The sequence below is a fragment of the Podarcis melisellensis genome (genome assembly GCF_964234715.1).
Source record: "Podarcis melisellensis genome assembly, chromosome: 8".
Classification (NCBI taxonomy): domain Eukaryota; kingdom Metazoa; phylum Chordata; class Lepidosauria; order Squamata; family Lacertidae; genus Podarcis; species Podarcis melisellensis.
This window is the reverse complement of record NC_138540.1, coordinates 53,549,652-53,572,033: the sequence shown is the minus strand read 5'-3', so window position 1 is coordinate 53,572,033 and position 22,382 is coordinate 53,549,652. Positions and strand designations below refer to the sequence as shown.

At 45.0% G+C, this 22,382-nt stretch overlaps 1 protein-coding gene and 1 long non-coding RNA gene across 4 annotated transcripts in view; one reads left to right on the top strand and one right to left on the bottom strand.

The window, feature by feature from the left end:
* The window catches only part of HYDIN (HYDIN axonemal central pair apparatus protein), a 130,185-nt gene that overhangs the window by 8,294 nt on the left and 99,509 nt on the right, over nt 1-22,382 (top strand). For both annotated transcript variants that reach the window (XM_081921078.1, XM_081921079.1), the window contains 6 exons: nt 4,266-4,400; nt 5,534-5,733; nt 6,916-7,040; nt 8,980-9,181; nt 14,286-14,469; nt 19,217-19,316. In XM_081921078.1, the coding sequence (XP_081777204.1) occupies nt 4,266-4,400; nt 5,534-5,733; nt 6,916-7,040; nt 8,980-9,181; nt 14,286-14,469; nt 19,217-19,316 (946 nt within the window). The remainder of the gene's footprint in view (nt 1-4,265; nt 4,401-5,533; nt 5,734-6,915; nt 7,041-8,979; nt 9,182-14,285; nt 14,470-19,216; nt 19,317-22,382) is intronic.
* LOC309375907 lies at nt 5,279-21,795 on the bottom strand. 2 transcript variants are annotated; one of them, XR_014171039.1, is made up of 5 exons: nt 21,221-21,795; nt 8,868-9,142; nt 8,721-8,814; nt 6,527-6,684; nt 5,279-5,561 (listed from the first exon to the last, which is right to left on the bottom strand). It is a non-coding gene; the product is annotated as an uncharacterized lncRNA (long non-coding RNA). The 2 variants fall into 2 exon arrangements; XR_014171040.1 differs by lacking the exons at nt 5,279-5,561; nt 6,527-6,684 and adding an exon at nt 7,384-7,493 and having other exon boundaries at nt 8,868-8,975.

The following is a 22,382-nucleotide window of genomic DNA, read 5'->3' as shown; positions in this document are numbered from 1 at the left end:
ACTGGCCATTTTCCCCCCTTCATGGCTCAAAGGCTCCTTCATGGCTCCTTCAGGACTGTGTTTTCACCAAAAGTCCTGTGCTGCTGCCTGCAGCATGTGTACTCTTTGCTTAACTGAGCAATCATGATCAGATTACATGCACACTGCATCCCTTATGCTTTGTCCATCAAGTAATAGATTGCCTCCAACTGTCAGAAATTGCTTCCCTGCCCCTCAGCTGCCAGCATCCATTTAGCTAGTTTCCTTCCAGCACTTGGCTTTAAGCTGCTGTTGAAAGGAACAGCTGGCCCTTTAGTGGTTGTTTGTGTAGAGTTTGCCCCAAATTAGCAAAAGTATGACTTACATATTTGTTCTAGTGTTCAATCAGTGTCAAATGTGCTGTCATTTCTATCTTTGCTAAGGAAAGGAATAATGTGTTGAATAATTTGGCATTTAATTATAATGTCATGTAGCATGTTTATGGACTGGTTGAAAAACACACCCACCCAATCTGAAATAAACGTTTTGCCTCTGTTCTGAAATTGTTCCCAAATGTGAGCTGGTGGGGCATTTCACCTAGTCCTGGGAGGGCACTTCAGTTTCAGTCTTTGCTTTCCGTGAAGCTGCTTCTTGAAGTAAGGTTTTCAAGCCGTGCTGTGTCAATGAAAGGAGGAAAAACCTGATAGGCCAAAAACATTTACATGTCATTTAGGATATGGGGCTGTATCAGTTGTTGTCTTGTCAGTGGCTGCTGACTGTCTTTCCCTCTTAGTGTCACCATAATTATGCTTTTCTTTCTTCCAATCCTCCATGGAGAATGTGGGACACCACCACGCTGAGAGCCTCCTCCTGCCAGTGGTCCATGTCATGGGCAGGACCCAATGAATTCCCCATTTTCTTTGGGCTGAGAACGGAGCCAGTTTTAATTAAACAAATACTGCTTAGAGGAACATTTCACTGCACAGATAATGCATATCCACACTGTTTGCCTTCTTGGACTGCCTGTCTCTCTACCTCCAAACTTCTAAATTTGGCAACTTGTGGAATTCCATGTGGGGCAGTGTAGTGCTTGTCCATGATTGGCTTTGACAGTTTACCAGCTCCACCCCAGCTGACCCTGACTTTCTTTGCTGCATCTCTCTTGGCCCACAAAAATAGTCTACAGGGAACTGGAAGGGTCTGGGGGGTGGGGGGGAACACTTGCTAAAAGAGGAATCCAGTGGGAATTGTCATCAGGAAAGTTACATTGATGAAGATGAAGCAGAAAACATACTAAAGGAGAATATTGAAGGTCTGAATGTTTTCCTTGATACTTTGCAATAAATGTGCTAGGAATGAACAGAAGGGCAGCATGAACAAACAAGGAAGTGTGAAAAGTAATCAAAGCCCTACAGTTTTGTGATTAAATACTGCAGGAAGATGGTGAAAAGTTTAGAAATGCAGCAGCATAGTAGCAATGCAAACATGTGCAGCATCAAATATAAGGAAATATGATTTGGAGACAAATGAATACTTTACTGGGAGAATAGCTAATAGGGAGATCACTGATGCAGAAGCCCAAAGTGGATGCAATGTGGTTTTGCTAATACATCTTGTGTAATTTTATTATGACAAGGTTTTTATCTGCAGCCTCAACTGAAGAACACAGTGTCTATGTCCAGAGGGCACAACACTGAATGTTAGTAATAGAAGAATATTGGAAATAAGACTAAGAGAGATGATGTTTTTTCACAATACCAAAGAGCCTAGGGGAGATAATTTTGCAAGTTTCTTTCATCCACACCTCAGTTCAGGTGATATATTTGGGTGTGAATTTATTTAGCCCTATTGGTTTCAGGAGGATGAAATCATTCTAAAGCTGAGTTGTGGTGAATCAGGCTGCAGTGTAATTAAATCTTATTAATGCTTGCAAACAGACAAGTGTTAAAAAATAAATACACATACTCCTCGCCGCTACATATAAGGTTGAATACAAATGGTGGTCCTTCCTTTCCCATCCATAGCTGTCAACTTACAGATTTGAAAATAAGGGGCCAGCAGCCTTGAAAATAAGGGACCAGCAGCCAAAATAAGGGGCCTGCAGTCTCACCTGTTCCAGGCATTCCAGTCTTCCTGTCCTCCTGCAGTCTGGTCAAACTCATGCTGGTAGCTTCGAGAACACTGTCCAACCAACTTTGTAATCAGAGGTTCAACTGAATAGAATCTGAATCACATGCACCACAAGGCCTATGCAGCCTCAACTTAAGATGGCTCCCCGGCCTGGCTTTGCACCGCAAAGTTTGCAGCAGCACGTGCAACAAAATGGCGTCCAGCATTCAAAACCCCCCTCAGCTTGCATTAACTAGCCACACACAAGGCATGCAAGCTCCACCCCCCCCAGTCGTTCTTAGACTTCTTATTGGGTGAGCAACACAGCCAAGCAACACAGTTGGAGCCTCCCTCCTCCCTGGCCGGCAGGGAGGGAGGGAGAGGAGCTGCTTCCTTTGAAATTTAAGGGACATCATTTAAGGGACATCCATCAATAGGGGACAGCAGCGGGACATGGCGCTGGAATAAGGGACTGTCCCTTCAAATAAGGGACACTTGACAGCTATGTTCCCATCTGGCTCTGGTGTTTTTCCTAGCTTTTTGGAGACTGCTGGTGGTGGTATTTGGGTTAGGATTAGAGATATCTGAGCCTTTTACCGTGATGTTTGTGCATATACTAGTCATTGCCCTCCTTACTGCTCTATTGCAGCAGGCCTTTGACAAGGGTGATGCTGTGAGCTCCTCTTGATTGCATGGTTTTGAACTGTGTGTGAAGGGGATGTGGACTAGGAATCGTGGAATCATAGAATCTTAGAGTTGGAAGGGACCCAAAGGGTCATCTGGCCCAACTCCTGTAGTGCAGGAATCACGGGAAAGAATCCCTGACAGATGGCTATCCAACCTTTGCTCTTACTGTCAGAAAGTTCTTCCAGCTGTTTCGTCAGAATCTCCTTTCTTGTAACTCAAATCCATTGGTTCAAGTCCTACCCTCCTGAGCAGGAGAAAACAAGCTTGCTCCATGTTCCATGTGGCAGCCATTTAGGTATATGAAGATGGCTATTATATCACCTCTCAGTGTTCTCCACACTAAACATACCAAACTCTCTTAATTGTTCCTCATAAGGCTTGGTTTCAAGACTCTTTATCATCTTGGTCACCCTCCTCTACACACGTTCCAGTTTATCAATATCTTTCTAAAACTGTGGTGCCCACAAGTGGACACAGCACTCCAAGGCAGACTAGAGCAGTACTAATACTTCCCTTACTGATGTCATTGTGGTTTTCCTGCCATTGCTGCACATTTTTTGGTACCATGTATGGTGTCAGAGACTGGCTGGATAAGGACTGGATAAGGAAGAGTGGTGGGAGTCACCTGTCCAATAGCCCCCCCCCCCCCGGAGGGCACAGAAAATGACAACTTAGATACTGGTGGTGGGACACTGAAGAGCAGTCTACAGAAGGGACAAGCTGGGAGGTTCTAGAAGCAAGGGGGTTGAGTGATCAAGAGGGGTCAGGAGAAGGAGGGCCTTCCAGGACAGGGTTAGAAGCTGAGAGTCACAGTGTGAGCACAGATTCAGACCAAGAGGAATCAGAGGTGGGCCCTGCTACACAGCAGCAGGACAGTCTCAGTCCTGCTGGCTTGCCTCCTGCTCTGACACTCCGCTCGAGGAGAGTCGTGCAAGTTGCTGAGCAACAGGCCAGACAGGCCCAGAGGAGGAGCTTGCCCCCTTGTTGCAGCCTTTGCCTGCTTGGGAGGAATCTAGAATGAAAGGCTAGAGGGGGAATGGCAGAGCTAGTGGTCAGTTTCAGCAACGTCTTAGCTGGATTAAGGCAAACCAGAGGACTCCACTGTGTTGTTATTTTCTGTTAAGAAAAAGTTAGTTGCCTTCTGTGCCTTCCATGTGTGTGCCTGTCCTGTGGTTGACCTGGATCATTGACAGCTCCTTGACATATGCATGGATAAAGGTGGGCTGTCTTGATGCACAACATCATATTTGGTGAGGAGCAGCAGAGTTACCAGAGATGTTCTCAAGGCTGCAGCTTAGCACTTATTTCTCCAGTAATTCTTGTGCTACCTCACTTGTGCTTACTGCTGTAAGTGCATAGGATTACTTTACCACCACTATACTGATGTAGCTGGACCAGCCCATCTAGGTTGTTTGCTGCTAGAATACAGAATTTGTCTCTCATGGCAAGGCTGGTTAATTTTATTCATCTATTTGAATCATGGCAAAATATTTTTTCTGCATTTCTTATAGATCCCTCGGCTGGTGAAAGTTGTTCTGGAGAGTTCACCTTACTTCAGAGTCATAAGCCCCAATGATGTGTGTAACAAAGTTGCACCTGGCATGCATTCGACATTCCGCATCCTCTTCACTCCTGAAGAGAACAAGGTAAGACCATCGCCTCTCCTGCTGGGAAATCTGTGTTTCTGTTTAAGGCTGCATGGCAAAGAATGATGGAGGAGACTGGGAGCCAAAGAGCCTAAGCCTAAGACTAGCAGGCCTTTTCACATAGCCCTGCAGTTCAGGCTCACCCTTTGTGGAATGTATGGCATTTCTCATTTCCTCCTATTGTCAGCGTCACCCTCCTTGAACACACAATTGGCAGAAGGACTTCTCAAACAAAAGGAATAAATCAGAGAAAGAGAAGTTGGTAGTTGGGCATGTGCACTCGGGATGTTTGAAGAGGAACACAATGTATAGGAGCTGATATGCTAATGCTGCACTCTGCCATTCATTTGCTCATTCTATCTCTGGCTCTCTTAATGAGCTAGTATGGGCAAGGATCAAGGACACAGGTGGCTGGCCTCAGATACCCATGAATCTTGTCTAACTTGAACAAATGGAAACATTAAAGAGATGAATCAAAAATTCATTTATTGAGGCCCAAGGATATGGACAAGGCTGCCTTGATCCTTTGCCTTTTATCATCTTGCACAGGGATCAGGAACCTGTCTCAGCCTGAGGGATACATCTGGGTAACTATTCAGGGACCATGTGCCAGTGGTGGACGGGCCTGAGGCAAGTGTGGGTAGGGCAATGAATATAAATTTTACATTTGTACAGTGGATAGTTTCTACACATATTCACATGGATCTGTTCACATGTAACAGGAAGCCAAACTATGGCTTAGCACAATTCATAGGCTCCCAGAGAGCAGATTGCAACTGCTTTGCTCCACTATTTCTCCTGCTGTGCACTAAGACATGGTTTGGCTTAGTCTGTTGTCTGAACTCAGGTTCATGGTTTGTCTCCTCCAGAGACTCCTGGTTTGTCCAGAGACAAAAATCAGCTCCTTTTGTAAAATGGCTCCTGGAGAGTCATTGCAGGTGTTTGCAGTGAGACCCTAATTAGAGGTTGAAGTGAGTTCAGGTGTCATTTTTCTGGGGCAATTAGGTGTGTCAGTAGATCCTACAATATTATGGTGTGCACCTTGAAGATCTTTTCTGGCATCTTCTGTAGTGGATGGATGCTGAGCCCCCAGAAGCAAGGCTTCTCACTTGCATATTATTCTTTCTCTCCAGGATTATTTCCATGAAGTAACCTGCATTACTGAAAGGGAAAAGTTTATTGTCCCTATTCGAGCCATTGGTGCTAGAGGCATTTTGGATTTCCCAGACAAGTTGAATTTCTCCACCTGCCCAGTCAAGTACAACACACAGAAAACACTGCTTGTTCGTAACATTGGCAACCGAGAGGCCCGCTATCAAATCACTACACAGAGGTAAAATCTTGAGATTTCTGTCTGGGTTAGGAGGTTACAGATTATGGAATGTGACATCAGTAATAGCCAGAGCATGAGACAATGACTTCTCTCCCCCCCCCCCCATTTAAATAAACCTTTATTGTATGTACAGTGGTACCTCGGGTTACAGACGCTTCAGGTTACAGATGCTTCAGGTTACAGACTCCGCTAACCCAGAAATAGTACCTCGGGTTAAGAACTTTGCTTCAGGATGAGAACAGAAATCGCGCAGCAGCGGGAGGCCCCATTAGCTAAAGTGGTGCTCCAGGTTAAGAACAGTTTCAGGTTAAGAACGGACCTCCAGAATGAATTAGGCTCTTAACCCGAGGTAGCACTGTATTTTCATTTTTCTGTATAATGAGACAATGACTTCAGTCAAACATGTTTAAAGTTACTGAGCGGGTTGTCATAGGGTACAGGAAATATTTCTTGTGCTTTAACCTAGGGGAATTTGGGCCAGCCACACCTTAGAAATAGACCACTGGCATGGTTTGGGTCTAACACAGCTCTGCGTAAGTGAGAGCTAAGAAGGCTGGAGTGCTGGTGCTGTGGGTGTGGCTTAGACTTAAGATATCATTGGCTACCAATGGCTTTAACTGCTCCCTAGCTTTCATTTTGTCTTATCTAGCTGAGCTCTGCATTGAAAAGAGCTCCCTGCTTATGCCTTTGTACTCCACGTGAGTGGGTCTGGAATATCCAGTCTTGGTTTTGTACTTGCAGCCTAAGGACATAAGAAGATGACCCTGGCTGCTAGTTAAGATCAAAGACTCACCTCTTCAGGCATCTTGTTCTCACAGTGGCCAAAAACATGCATCTGAGAAGCCCTCAAGCAGGACCTGAGGGCAACTGCAGCAGTTGGTCCACTTGAATCCAGAGGCTGTCTCTGATATGAAGATAGTTGAGAATGGTCAGTGCTGCTCATTGACATGCCTTGAAAGAGGGATAAATACACCTTTTAGATCTCTTTAGCCCTCTGGCTGGGAGTACAAAAGCCCAGTTGAAAAGTGTTAACAAGATCACTAAACCATGTTAACCAGGCTTGAATAGGTGGCCCTAGTAAAAAAAAATGAGCTTGATCCTGACCAAGGTAATTGCAATTAGTTCCCATGGGCTTCAGATTAGTTTGTCCCATTGGTTCCAGATTTCTCCTTTGCATTTCAGACCATTCTCTATCGAGCCCTCCATTGGGACCCTTGGAATCCAGGAAACCACACAATTTACCATTGATTTCCATCCTCAAAAGAGTGGCAACCACTGTGAGGACCTTGTAGTGCATTATGACACAGGTGAGTGCAAAATAAAAGGATGTACCGTTTTCCTTCAGCTTTCTTGTTGTGGAATAAAAGGGTACATAGAATCAATCCAATGTCATCTAGGAACCTCTACTACAGATGCCTTGCTACTTATATGGGGCTGCTCTGCTGTCTGAACTGAAGTCACTTCCAGGTGTTTGGCATGAGAGTTGCCAAAGAGCCCTGCTGAAATGAGCTGTGGCTGCCTAACAGGATTGTTTGCAGACTTTTCTACAACATGCTTCACCTAACCCTGCTTTACTTACTTGCTGATTCCTCCCATGTCAACACAGTTTGCTGAGGCAACAGTGCTCAGTAACCTTTTTTTTGTTGCCTGCCAGCTACTGTAATTATGCCAAAGCAGCATATGGGTGTGATACTTCCACAGGCACTAAATGGCAGAAATCTCTTCTGTTGGATGAAGTTTTCAGAACTGCTAGAACAATGCTGTATGTGAATGAGTGTCTTCAGTCATGTCAAGAGGCACCTAAATTGAAGGTTACATCTGATTTGGCCCCCAAACCTTGGCTCCAGCTCAAGAGAAGATCTTCACCCAAGCATCTGATGCAGCAATAGTACCAGCAGTTTGCAGTTGTCCTGCCAAAGATGCTGTTTATGCCGGAGCCTAAATTTGAAAGGTTCCGTCGCAATGTGGAAAATCCCACTCTGCTGTCACTGCACAGCCAATGATTGCAATGTTAAGATGATCCTGACTTACTCAGAGAGAGAAATACCTTTGCCTTTTCACTAGAACCAACCCCTGTGTGCAGCACATGGCACCTGTGCCTTAACAGCCTGGCTTCTCTTCACAGAAGGCTTTGTGCCACTGAGTCCCCTTCAATCCAGATTGCAAACTACCTGGCCTGCACAGCAGGATACCAACATGATTGATGATGGCATGTCTTACTCTTTCTGAAACATTTTACCCCAAAAGATAAATAGGTGCCTGATTCAGGTTTTTCAAATTTCTATGCTGACAAAACAACAAATCAATACTGTTATATGCTCAGTCAATGGTCTGCATCTGTTATGCTGAGAAGGCACACACACACATAGTTGAGAACCATAGTAGTCCAGAACAAGATTGCAGGGGTTCTCGGCACTTACACAGGGTTTTTTTGGGGGGGGAGGGGTTGTGGTAGGGAAGGGAATATGGCACTGTTGGTGTGTATCCAACCTGTTATATCCCATCCACACTTGTGGGTGTGATATAACCATGTGTGCAGGAAAAGGACAATGCACTCAAACTCACAATTTTTAAAAACCACTTTGAGCAATCAATTTTTAAATCAATGTTGAATTTGTGCTAAAGCACTTTTTAAATTTAAGCTCTATTATGCATAACTTTGAAAATATATTTAAGGTTGTTTTAGGGTGAATTAGAAGGTTGGGTGGAAAAGCATGATGATAAAATGGTTGCCAGCTGGAAAGACTAGAAATGGCAGCATGCTAAAACAACAATCCAATATTGAATTTGCTATTGCATATTTTACACAAATTATAAACTCTGCTTTGAAAAATAAGCATGCTGATAAAAGGGCTCCATTGGAGAAAGGTAATAGGGATGGTACGCCAAAGTAAATGCATGGTAAATGCTTGCCAGAAAGCTTTATTATTGCACATGTCAACATCACACCTTTTGAAAGGATGAGAGACAAACGCTAAGCCTATTACCTGTGGAGATTGCACTGCTCTTCCACTATTTTCACAAGCTCCAAGTATTACTGCTGAGACAATGGCAACACTGGCTAAGGCCTAGACAGTTCCACTCCATGTCTGGCCTAGGAAATCTTCTAAAGAGGAAGATTCCTTGTTGGACACACACAAGCATCTGTGTTTTGTGGAGCTTGTTGAAAGAAAGCACTTCTCAAAAAATGCAGGCCTTCTCAGTTCTGTAAGTCCTTCTCCATTTCTCATTTGCTGTCTCTCCTAGGGGAAGATATTCATGTATGCTTATATGGAGCAGCTACAGACGTCAATGTGAGACTGGACAAGAACTCCTTGATGGTTGAGAAAACATATATTACTTTAGTGAGCCAGAGGTCTGTGGTTATTCACAATCGGAGTGATATCATTGCGCGTTTCCAGTGGAAGATCTTTGCAACACAAGAAGAGGAAGAGCAAAAAAAACAAAGGTAAACTTGAGGGCTCTGGATTTTTTGGGTTCCCCGACCCAAATTTTTTAATTCAGTATTATAGTGAAACATATTCACAATCCTTACTCACTTTCAAAGTTTATTACACCATAGTTTCATATAATTATACAATGTATCTAATATAACATATAAATACAAATAAAGTGGCCAACTGTTCCCAAATAAAATATATATTTAAAAAGAAATCCCTGTTAGCTTGCAGTGTTTTATCTTCATGCTACAGAGAAAGTATGCATGGTTTTTAAGAAGTTTAAGGTGTCACATAATTTGAAAAACAGTCCATCATTTGCGTACTTTACGGTAAGTATTTTCTGAACCCTCCTTGTGTGAACCCAAAATGTGTGTCTATCTAGGTCAGGGCAGTCCAACCAAGTGGGCTGCAAGGGTACTTTGACATGGAACTTGCAGGCCATACACTGCCTTGTGGTGCACAGGGAGTGGGGTGGGGTGAGACAAGTGAGGCCAAAATTTGATGCCTTCAGGCTGCCTTCCCAAAACTGGCTAAGTGAAGTGCTGAGCTTTAAGAAGGAAATGTGAGGCTCTGGCAGGGTCCAAGAGTCCTCCTTTCTCCTTCCCAAAGCTGGAGAAGTGCTAACTTGGCTTTGGGAAGGAGGCAGGAGGACTCTAGGTCCCTGTCAGAGCCCTCATACATGCTTCCCATAGCCCAGCACCTCACTTACTTGACTTTGGGAAGGCAGCATGAGGGCTGTGTGTGTGTGTGAAATGTTGCTGAGGGCTGCCAGAGGATGTATTGAGGGTCTCATGTGGCCATCAGGCCACATCTTGGGCCACCCTGATCTTGGTCAAATATTATTGCATGCCACCTCAGTCTCTGAGTGGTGCAAGATTGCAGGGGTTCCAGGCACTTACACTGGGTTTGGTTTCCTCAGAATATGGGACGGCCAAGACTATGGTGTCTCTATGATAACATGGCTTATTTATACATATATAGAACCTGAGCCTATGATGGAGCATTAAACCCATAAGAAGGTCTTCTTCCAATAGCCACACCTTGGATTCCAGCAGAAATCAGGCATGGCTCTTTCACTCAGCTGCCCAGCCTGCCTCTAGTCTTTAGCTTTCTCACACACACATCACCACTATGGCTTTTGTCCTTCTAACTAACAGCTAGTTGAGGGAGGGCCTACCACCCATTTTAGGCCATTATGGCTCTTACTGGCTAGTTTAACAATTGAATCCTTGCTGGATCCAGGAATTAGAAGGGTCTCAGGCAGTCAGCCTAACCTCTCCCCCCGCACCAAAAATCTCACAACAATATTAAAGTCCAGAACATCTTATAACATTTCTACACCAGCCACATTTGTGTAATTCTATTGCTCTGTTGATTCTTCTGGTTCCTGTGGCTCTAACAGTGCTCTCAGTGTGGAACAAAGCTGGAACTTAACAGGCACCAATCAATGAGCTGGTTTCTTGTGGCTACCTATCAGTGCACAACTTTGCACGATCCCCTCAGCACAACATGCATGTGCCTGCTGTTTTACTTCACATACCCAGTCTCCCAGACTTCGGTTTCCAACTTGCACCAATTTTAGCATGGACAGTAGATTCCTTGATGCTAATGCTGCTTCTGTACGGGGGCAGAGTGCAGCTACTGGGCCATGGCAGCAGAGTGTGTGTGGAGTAACTGGGCAACAGAGAAGGAATTCTAGCAGCAGGAGAGGTGAAAAATGAGCAATCTGGTGGACCCTTCCAACTTTGCACTTTTCTGCATTTTGCAGTTCCTCTTCTCCAACCCAAAATTTGTGAAAAATGTTTATGTTAAGGAAAAGTATGATTAAAACCCCTGTGTTGGTGAAAGCAACATCGAAAAATGCATCCCATTCAGGAAAATTGCTTGCACAAATGTGGCCATTAGGACAAACATGCACTAAAGTACTGATAAATTTTACGATGAGTTTAAAAAAGAACAACTAATGCTAGTGGATGTGGAAGTGTGGTGACCTGAAGATTGGGAAAATGAGGAATGGAAAGAAACTGAAACTGCCAGACTCATTCATCTGTAGCAGCAGACTCTGCTGCCACCAAAGTCTAGAGCTCTCTGAGAGGCACAGAACAGGTGGGGAAATGGAGTGTGTGTGTGGCAGGTGTTGCTACGAGAATGGAAGGGATCTGTGGCAGGATGGCTGGAGCTGAGTTGGTGGGCTGGTCCTTGCCTTGCTGTGGCCACTTGCTGTGGACTTGAAGGCACCTGTGGCTTCCCTAAAGGACCAGGCTGCAGGCAACTCTAGCTGTAACCTTCCTCCTTGGTCAGAGTAGGACTTAAGGCCAGTGAGTGCATGGGCTATATGCCCCAAGGAGAAAGAGGAACAACTTGGGGCAAGGGGGCTCAGAGTTACAAGCCAGGATCTTCCAGGGTTCCTTCCCTTCTCCCTCAATAAAAGGGGGATCCTCAAGGATAGGTGCAGGGTGCTGAGAGCGAGGGGAGGCAGCTGCAGCCACATTCTCAGACTCTAGCCCCTGCTGCTAAGTCTCAGTGCTGTTGTCCAGAGGCAGCATGATGCTTGCCCTCCGTCTCCAGTGGGGCTGAAGTGAGGATGAGTTCATCCCCTTCCTTTCCCTGCTTCTACCCCTCTGGATCCCTGTGGCTGGCACAGCCCCTCCATAACTGCACAATTGGGAAGAAGTGCGGGGGTGATTTTTGTTCCTATGGGGACCTAGATCTGAGTAAGTAATGGGATTTGGGGCTGCAAGGAAAGGTCCCTCATCACAGGATCCACATGCAGGATTAGTTGCCTGGATTTTGAATTTTAAACAGGCTGGCCCTACTGTTAGGCAGAGTGAAAGAGTCATCTCTGGTGGCAGCTACTGAAGGGTAGGGAGCAGACAGATGTGTGTGAGTCATGCAGCATCCCTGTAAACCCTGCCCCCAGGTGCAGTGGAAGAGGATGCTGTCCCATCACTAGTGTTAAAATAAGATCCAGCTGCCAGTTGGTTGGCTCTTGTACTTGGAATTGGGAGAGAGAGTTGGTGTCTTGTCCTTTGCCTCAGGCAATGAAATGCCTTGGGCTGGCCCTACCTGTTAAGCACTGAAACGTCTAGGCCACCACTTAGGACCTTTTGTGGTGCTGTTGGGGCATCTTTAGTAAGGGTTCTAGGCCATATATGCACAACTTGCATCCCACCAAGCCAAAGGCAAGTGCCCACCAGAAGGTCCAACCAGTGGCGTAGCGTGGGTTGTCAGCACCCGGGGCAAGGCAAGTAATTTGCACCCCCTAACCCGTGGATTTGCGCCCCCTAACCCGTGGATTTGTGCCCCCTAACCCGTGGATTTGCGCCCCCTAACCCTAACCCCCAGATGTTGCGCCCGGTGCGGCCGGCCCCCCCTTCACCCCCTACACTACGCCACTGGGTCCAACAACTTCCTGGGGTTTTGGGGTAGCTTGCTTGGGACTGCAATAATGGGGGGGGGGAGTTGTTGAACCCTTGACAGGCTCCAAGGTACATCTGGTGGGCCATATTCAATGTGGGTGGATTCCACATTATGCTGGTCTGGCCTAAGCTCTTTATGGGAAGGTGAATTTCAGGGCTGAATGCAGAGCAGACTCTTCATTTCTGGACACTTTTACCTTGTCATGAGAATTAATAATGGCTGGAGAACAGCCAGACCTGAAGTGTGACAAAAGTCTGGTCCACCTGACAAAGGGTGCAGCAGGCCCCCTTCTGCTCTTGACATCCCATGAAGACATCAGGGAGTCATTCTTCATTCTGGGAGCACCAAGGAGGATAATAATTCAGAGGGACTTTTTTAAAAGGCATTGCAATGAGGCTATTAAATTTACACAGCTTCTGTGATAACACTTTGGAGGTGTGTAACTGGCTAATGAAGGAAGAATTCCTGACAAGGAGTGGTTATGAGAGGGATGTTTTGCTCACGATGCTAAATGGCATGAGGCCATCTGTTTGTCATGGTCATACTCTATTTTTTGCTTGACCGCTTTGCCAGTGAGAATTTTCAGAATAAGCACCATCTTACTCCATATTTTCAACTAATTAAAGTTAGCCATGGCTTTTATAAAATACTTTACTGATCAACCTGAAGAATGGCAACTACTGAAACCACAGATTGGACTTTGGCAAACTTAACTAGATTGATCTGTCCTGGAGGGGAAAGAGGGGTGAGTTGGGATTTTGTTTTTGTATTCTTTTCTTTCTTTTTTGTAATTGTTATATATTGGAAATCAATAAAACTATATTAGGAAGAAGTTAGCCATGGCTGCTGCATAGATGAAAAAAATATCCATTGTTGAGGAGGAGTCAGCCTCATCCCCCACACTTTCCTATTAGAATGCTAAACCAGGCTTTACTTGAGTATGATGGTCTCGGTTGCTGAAGGGGGGAAAGAGGACTGCGTGTTTGAGCTGAGGCTAATTTTACTAGGCCACCTTCATTGGTTTGGCATTTCTTAACTTGCAAGACGGGTACCTCATACCCTTTTAGAACGTGGAGTACTAAACATGCCTGCACTGAGTTGTTGCTGTTGTGTGTGTGCGCGCGCTCTCTCTCTCTTTCTCTCTCTCTCTCTCTCTCTCTCTCTCTCTCTCTCTCTCTCTCTCACACACACACACACACACACACACACATGTTTCATTCTCTTGCCCTCTCAGCCTAGTCAGAATGAGAGAGCAGCTAAGAGAAGAGAGAAGGTCTTAGAGGGGCATAGCCTAGAGCAACTTTCCTCAAGCTGGTGCCCTCCAGATGTTTTGGACTACAGCTCCTATCATGTCTAACCCTTGGCCATGATGGCTCAGACTGATGGGAGTTGAAGTCTAAAATATCTGGAGGGGAGGTTAGGGCAGGCTAGGGCAGACTCCCCTAGCCTGCCCTAAGGCCTTGCTAAATTCAAAAGTTGCGTAGGATCCCAAGACTGCTGCTTGATGTGTTGGCTGTCAGAGCTGGAGGGATGGGTCTCAAAATTCCCCCAAATCTTGAAAACCTGCTGTTTATCCTGCAAGCAAATGCCAGTTGTAGCCTGAGAGTTCCAGCCATCCTCACTTGCTCTATTCTTGGCTCCAAGTTGCCTATTACATGATCCATTTCCTCCTTTTTTCCCCTGCGGCTCCAGGATATGCCATACACTGCAGGCCGAGGAAGAGGGTGTGCTGGATCAGCTCTTGGCTGAGTGTAATATGCATCCTGATCTTCGTGAGCATCTCTCCATTGTCACCCGTACCTTTCAGAACCGCCAGGCCAGGGTGCAGGAAGACTCCATGCTCTTCAACAATCACGTTTTTACTGTTGAGCCTCTGGTAAGAAACTGTGCCTAGAAATTATGACAAGCATAGGAGTGCCTATGCTATTTGTATGCTGTGTTCTAAAGAAGCTTTTGGGTATTCTCAGTAATCCTCACCCAAACTTTGTAAGAGAAATTTCCTTCCTCCCTCCCTCCCTCCCTCCCTCCCTCCCTCCCTCCCTCCCTCCCTCCCTTCCTTCCTTCCTTCCTTCCTTCCTTCCTTCCTTCCTATTAAAATAGAACAGTGTCAAATTGCATATACAGTGGAACCTTGGTTCTCGAATGCCTTGGTATTTGAACATTTCGGCTCCCGAACACCAAAAACCCAGAAGTAAGTGTTCTAGTTTTCGAACACTTTTCGGAAGCCAAACGTCCGATGCAGTTGTCAGCTATTGTTTCCGGGGCGCCAGCGCCAATCAGAAACAGGACCTTGGTTTTCAAACGTTTCAGAAGTTGAATGGACTTCCAGAATGGATTACGTTCGAGAACCAAAATACCACTGTACCTGTTATTCTCCTCACGATGGAGATGGAAGGCTGACCAAGCAATCCTGTGTTTGAGCAATGCTGGCTAAGGGGCTCTTGGATTTGGCAGAATGCAAGATGCACTGCCACCATCGGTGTAGCCCTGGCAGGGTGGCAGACATATGCCCCCCTAAATACAAATCAATACAAATTTGAGGTTCGGCACCCACCAAAAAACCCTGACCCCCAAAATCCTGATTGCACCCATGACTACCACCATGACAGACAAGGCCAATGGAACACCACAGGTATGCCAGCAGAATGCTCTGCCATTGCAGCTGTTCTGCCACTAAATATATGCCAGCAGAGCATGGTTTAAAAAGTGCAGAGTCATTGATAGGATGGGGGTAGCACTGGGCAAAAGCCATATTTAACACTTCTTAAAATCCTGAGGGCACCTCCATCAATAGTGGAGCTGTACACCATCCTCAGACCCAGCACTAGGACATTCCCTCCCATTAAATCATAGCACTGAAAGGGATGAGGGAGGTGCAACTACAGCATCCCTGGGAATTGGACATCCAGTCTCTGCTTAAATACCTCCAGAGGAAGAAAGCATCCCACTAGCTAAGGGAGCCTGTTCCACAGTTGAACAACTCTTGCCACCTGCTTCCTTGCCCTTTCCTGTAGTCTGGAGCAACAGGAAACAAGCCTTTTCCATCTTCTGCATGACTGACAGCCCTTTAGATATTTGAAGACCCCTATCATGCCTCCTGTTAATCTGCTCTTCTCCAGGCTAAGCACATGCAGCTCCTTCAACCGTTCTCATAAACTTTGTTGCTGTGCTCTTGAGTAGGGGGGTGAAATGAGAGTTGTATAAAATTATTTGCAGTGCGGAGAAAGTAGACAGATAAATTTCTCCCTCTCTCTTGAAACTAGACCTCACTGGGGGTCGTTCAATGAAGCTGGATGTTGGGAGATTCAGCTTTCTCTTCTGCTGGCACCAATTAAAACCTTGCTTGCAAGCAGGAAAGCTTGTAATTATTGTTATCTGTGTTTTTTCCAAAACCATATACCTTGGATGATGTTTTCATAGAAACTTAGACCTGGAAAGGGAGCCGTGAGATCATGAAGAGCCTGCTGGATCAGGCCAGTGGCCCATCTGGTCCAGCATCCTGTTCTCACAGTGGCCAACCAGATGCCTGTGGCAAACTCACAAGCAGGAGTGAGCACAAGAGCATTCTCCCTTCCTGTGATTTCCAGCAAATGGTATTCAGAAGCCCTTTCCATGAATTTGGTGAATCCTCTTTTAAAGCCACCTAGGTTGGTGGTCATTACTGACTCCTGTGGGACTGAGGTCCTTGTAGGCTCCTAGTCCAACCTGCTACTTAAGGCAGAAAATCTGGAACTGAAGATCTCTCACTGTGCAAACTGTATGTGAAGAGCAAGATCTCCAGCAGGGAACCAGTAAATGACAAAAGCCAACGAGGCTATATCCAAGATGATTTGTTGTTTTTACTAGTCTGCAGGCATCACTCCAGAGACCCACTGGTGAGTCAGAGCCACCTAGTCAGTAAGTGGTGTTAGTAAAGAGTTGTTTCTGGGCTGCAGATCTAAGCTCTTTGTGGTCTGGTCTAATCTTGTTGCTTGAACAAAGCAACTTGAGGACAGATTCTGAAACTAAAGGGTTATGGAAAAATAAAGGAACCCAACTTAAAAAAAAAGAATATGTTTGTGGAAAGTAAAAAGCCAAACGATCTGAGCATCTTTCCAAGCCCATGGGAAATAAATGGTTATGCAACTCTGACTTTCAGAGTACATCTCAAATTTAGCTTGATTTGGTTTTGCAAAGAAGCATGATCTGTCAGCAAAAAAGCTCTGGGGGAAGCCCAGGTGGCTTTTGCTCGTCTAACTGCTGAATAGCTTTGATTCCATTTGCAACATCTATTAGCTGCAAGTCACATTGTGAACATGTGCAAGCTGACTCCTTGGAAATGGAAACCAGAAGCAAAGGGAGGTAAGGTGTGTGCTGCTATTGCACTGCCCTTGACAGGACATCACTGCCCTCCCCTTTAAATATGCTGCTCTGTCAGGAAATTTAACTTTTTATACCCTCTTATCAGATCGTTGCAGCAGCAAATAAAAGCTGAAACACAGCTAAACTCAACCGCCTAGAAAGCCACTTGGCAAATGCATATTTACCAGAGTGAGCTCCTTTTAATTAGCTGGTGATGTATTGCATTTGTCATGAATTAGCCCATAATATTTTGAGGTAGGCCTGCAAGCTTAGATATTCTGGTGATGACTCCAGCTAATAGGGGAAGGACTGTCTGGGAATGTGTGCCAAGGAGGCAACACTAAGGCAATGAGCTTCTGATGGCTCCATTCTTAACACGGTAGTTTTACCTGGGTGTGTCTGGCTTTCTGGTTCCCTGGGGAAGTCATAGAGTAAAATGCATCTTGAGAACAGGATGCTGGGAACAAACAGCATTTCCAGTGATGCAATTCTTACAACCTTATTGGGCTGCATCCGAAACTCTGAGAGTCCAGGTAGGAAGGAGCCTGGTAAGCTAGCTCCATCTGTAAGGGCATCCTTGGTCTTGCTGATTGTGGCATGAAATGATGGCTATGCAGCCAACCTATCTGAATCTGTCCTGCTCACTGACCCTTCAATGTGGGCTGTTATTTTGCAGACTCTTGGTAAGAGCTGCAAGACCCCTGAAATGAAATGCCCACTCATTTGTGTGCACTGACCATCCAGCACACATAGCTATACACTTCTGCTTCCCAGCCCATGTGCGGACAAACTAGCTCATGTGTTTGGTTGTAAGCAGTAAGAGGAAAATAGCATTAGTTCTGATAATCAATATGTTTTTATAAAAAACAAGCCATACCAGGTCTTTTCTGATAACTTAATGGATTTTGTGGATAAAGTTCTAAGCACTTGAGCCAACCAATATACCTTGACCTCTGCTAGGCTTCTGTCAGAGGCCTGTGTGACTTTATTGTATGAGGTTTGAAAGAAAGCAAGGTAAAGTAATAATCAGACCAACATTAGATTGGAAAGCCATATCCTGTGATACACAGAGTTCAGTGTTCCTGTTCTGGTGCCTTAGTCAAATATTTGACGTGGGAGTAGCAACTATGATCTTCAGATTTGTCAACAATACAATATGCCCCCTGACTGAAACCGTGTAGAGCTGCTGCCAGTCAGAGTAGACTGGGAGGGGGATTTTTGTTCTGTTTTTGTTCTTATTTTCATTATGTATTGTGTGTGTTTTATATTGTAATTTTATGTTGTGAACTGCCCTGGGATCTACAGATATAGGGGAGTATACAAATTTAATTTAACTTAATTTAATTTAATTATTATAATAGTAGACAATACTGAGCTAGATGGACCAGAGGGCTGACTATGTGTATGACAGCTTCCTAATTTTCAATGTAAAGTGTTACATACATACAGTTTAAAAAAAAGAAAGGTACAAGTATAAAATGGAAGGAAAGCAGCCAAAGATTACTGCAAAAGGTTTAGCAGAGAGAGTTGCTGGATGACACACTGAGCATGAGTCAGGTGTGTTGTTTCAGTGGCTTAAAAGGTCACTGTCAAGACCATAATGCCCAAGTCTTGGGAAAGGATAGTGCTGCTCCATTGAGCACTGGTTGGTTAGTCAACAGAGCAATTAAAGAACCTGCTTGGGTAAGAAGGTGATATCTTCTTCCTTAAAGGAAGGGTTGGGCTCTTAGGGGTGCTTCAGATGTCTTGGAGGAAAAAATGAGGTGCTCCATTGGGTCTTTTAGCATTAGGGGCTTCTGCCTTTGTGTCACTTACTCCAGAATTCTGTTTCCAATGGAGGCCTGTCAAATGCCTCTGGAAAGCTTACAAGCAGAGCATAAAGCAAATAGCCACAAACACATGTTTGCTGCTGGCACCTGCCACTTGGAGGGACACTGTTTTTGAAGATGGAGGTCCTATTAAGCTAGTGGAGCTCCATGCACAGACAGAAGTAGGGAGGATGAGACTTGAATGTGTGAAACTGAGTAAAGATGGTATGGGAGAGCTTAGCAAGGGGACGTTTTAGAGGCCCCAGGTGCCCCTAATTTTGGGTTGGGAAATTGCCTTGCTGGGTCTTGTTGGAATCTTTGGCCATAGAAGACAGTCCAGCAAATGCTGCACTTCCTGCTCCCCAGGATGAAAGGATTATTTAGACCTGCTTCATGTTGAGAAGGCAGAGCTGGAAGTGTGATGCTTAAAGTGTTTTTGAAAGACCTCACATATCACTTCCCTTCCATCTTTAGGAGGGAGAAGTTTGGCCCAATTCCACAACTGAAATCAGCGTGATCTTCAGGCCACAAGAAGCTGGGGTTTATCACCGAACTGTATACTGTGATATCTCAGGTATGATATTCCCACCTCACACTGTCATTATGGGATACAGTAGGTGCTTTCAGAATTCCTGAAGTCTGATCACGCACTCTGGTGAGTCTGCGATCAATAGGCCTTCCAGTTACATCAGATGCCTATTACTTTGATTGGGAGGTGCCTAGCACAGTCTGAAGCACATGTTTTAGTCTGCTCTGCTTGACAAGAGGAAAGAAACCAGCCCTGAACATGTTTGTTTGCCCTTTGCAGAGATGCAGTGTGTTGTTGCAGGCTCTGGACAGGAGCATACCTAGCTCCTGGTGAGGTTGGCCTCTACCAAGGGTGCAGACCCAAGGGGTCATGGGAATCGTGCTGCTAGTGAGTGTGGGACAGAAGGGCCATGTGAATCTTTCTTCCATTCCTCTCTTTCTCTCCTTCCATGTTTGGCCACCCCAACCTGGCCAGAGGCTGAGACCAGGGTAGCATTGCTTCTGTCACTTCCCCGACCCAAGCAGCAGCAGCAGGAGGTGCTTGTCTCCAGCACAGCAGTCTTTGCAACAATAGCAGCTGCTGACACATTCCCCCCTCTCTCTGTGTGTAAATCTTGAATGGAAGAGTGGTTGGGGGAAGAAAGGAGTGTATAACCCTTTCTCCACAGCCACTTTTTTACTCCATATCATCTCACCCAAACTTAATTTCTCTCCACGTTGTTTCAAATGTTCCCACCACAAACATTTGGAACACTGAACTTGAGTATCAAATGCAATTGGAGGGGGAAATATTGCTGGGAGGAGGATATATTTGGAGTAGAGAAACAGCAGATAGGGAAAAGACTTAAGTCCACTTCTGTGGTACTTTGTAATCTTTCAAGAAAACAACCATATCCTTGTAGGCTTTGCAAGAGCACGTAGAAATGGTATTATGATCAGCCACTCACAATAAGCCACATTGATCCACCAGGATTCCATGGAGAGGGGAAAAGAAATTTATATTTGTTGACAACTTCCTAGCTATTCCTTGAAGAACTTGACTGCTGATCCCCAGTATAGGGCTGGGAAGGTCTAATCAGTGGTGGCTGGTGGAAGGCAGAGAGGCCAGTAGGAAGTGGAGCTAGAGCCAAAGACAGGCAGAGCCAACTAATTCTAGTTTTGCCCCCATCCTCCTCTCTACTTAATGACAACACAAAGATTGAGGAGGAAAAAGCTGACAGCCAGTGCCAGCAGCCCCTGGAACAGATGTACGAAAGCAGACAGGTGGGGACTGGCTGATGGCAGACCAAGGTTGGTGGGACAGTTAATGGACCAGCCTTAATTGGGTCCTTTTCTTTTTAGTATGGTTTATATTCTGCCTTTCTTGCATCCTGGAACCCAAGGTGACATACATGGGAGTGGGAGCAGACTGGTTTTCAGGCAGTGTCCTATCCAGCTACTGATCAGAGCTAGCCTCCTTAGATTCAGTGGTAAAAACATCTGGAAGGATGGATAGCACTTCAAATACAAGTACAGCAGAAAAGTACACAATTTTCTTCAGCTTTAATAACAACAGTAGTAAAAATAATTTATGAAGTGCTTAAGCTAACTTTAGGTGCTATAAGAACATGCATCAAAATAGAGGTTGACAACCTTATTTTGACAACAAAATATTAGAAACAAAACTAAGAACTTGAGTGCATGAAAGCCAACTGGAATTAGAAATAGGCCAGCTGAAATAAAGGAACTTCAACGTCCTATTATTTTAAAAGAAAAAGATACAATTGAATGAATTAATGTGGGCTAGTAATATATTCCATAAATAAGAAGCGATGAGAGAAAATGTACAAAGATACAGAATAGGGGTGAGTTGGAATGCAGGAAGTCACTAGAAAGAGGATAACAAAAAAATCAGAACAGAAGGATATGCAGAAATGAAGGGACCTAATGTAAGGAATAAGGGTTCCTTGCCTTGTACTTTATTTCTGTCTTGCAGGGGATGTGGCAACACAGGGCCCTGGCACCTGCCCTTCTGTGCTGCCAGGGCAGCTGTCAGGCAGAAGGAACTATTGATCTGCCTAGCTGGACCAAGTGATCTTGGGAGCCAATAGGAACTTGACTGCCAGGCTTATATAACTGTCCCTCCTGAGGGAGTAACTGCTCTAGAAATTCCCATGCTGCACCTCACACTTCTAGACTGCTGCCTTTCGGAACTTGACCACCCCATAATACCATGACTGTGTTCTTGCCCTGGCTGCTCTTATTTTTATTTGCTGCTCTGGACTTTGGCTTCTCCCTGACATAACTATGCCATCACTGCTGTCCCTTCCCATGGATCATTTGCAGGCCTAACCCTGTAAAGCTGTGACAGTCCCACGATATGGAATTATAAGGAGGAAAGAGTTAAAACAACTCCCTTGGCTGGAAGCAAAACAGGGACAGCCGTTTTAGCTGCCAGACACAAATGCAGTGTGTTAGTACACATTTGTGCTAATTACCATGTGTGGTTGTTGCCAAGCAAACCCCATGCAGTGATGAGAGAGAGAGAGAGAGAGAACAGGAACTTTTTAAGGGCTAAAGCAGAGGATTCAACAAATGGATGTGCCACACAGACTACAAATTAAAGCATCCACTTACACAGTGGGTTTTTTCTTCTTGTATAAAGTATATATACTCTCATCTAAAGCCCAGAGGGAGTGATACTTCCCTGGAAAGCCCACCAGAAAGACTCAGTTATTATTAACCAGGAGCTTTGCCTTTTGAGCAGAGCTTTTCCTCCTAGTATGTTGGGCTCAAGCCAAAGTAGTAACATGTAGTAACACTGAAGGTCCAGGCAACATGATGGATCCAGGACTCCAAGTAAGTCAGAACTTGCCTTGCTTGAGTTGGCTTCCTGGCTATATATCTGTCTACTCGGGTGTTCAAAGTATGGACCTGGTTCTGAGTTTTAGCCCTCTCTGCACCATTTCTCTTGAGTTTGATGCATTGATTAGAATATCCCAACATTACATTTTCATGCTTTTTCAGAAATTGATGTAACTTTGAAATTACAACTTGTGCAAAACAGTCCTGATGGTCAGACAAGACCCTAGCTGTTATTTCAACTATTTCTCTCAGTCCAGTTTCCCTTTTT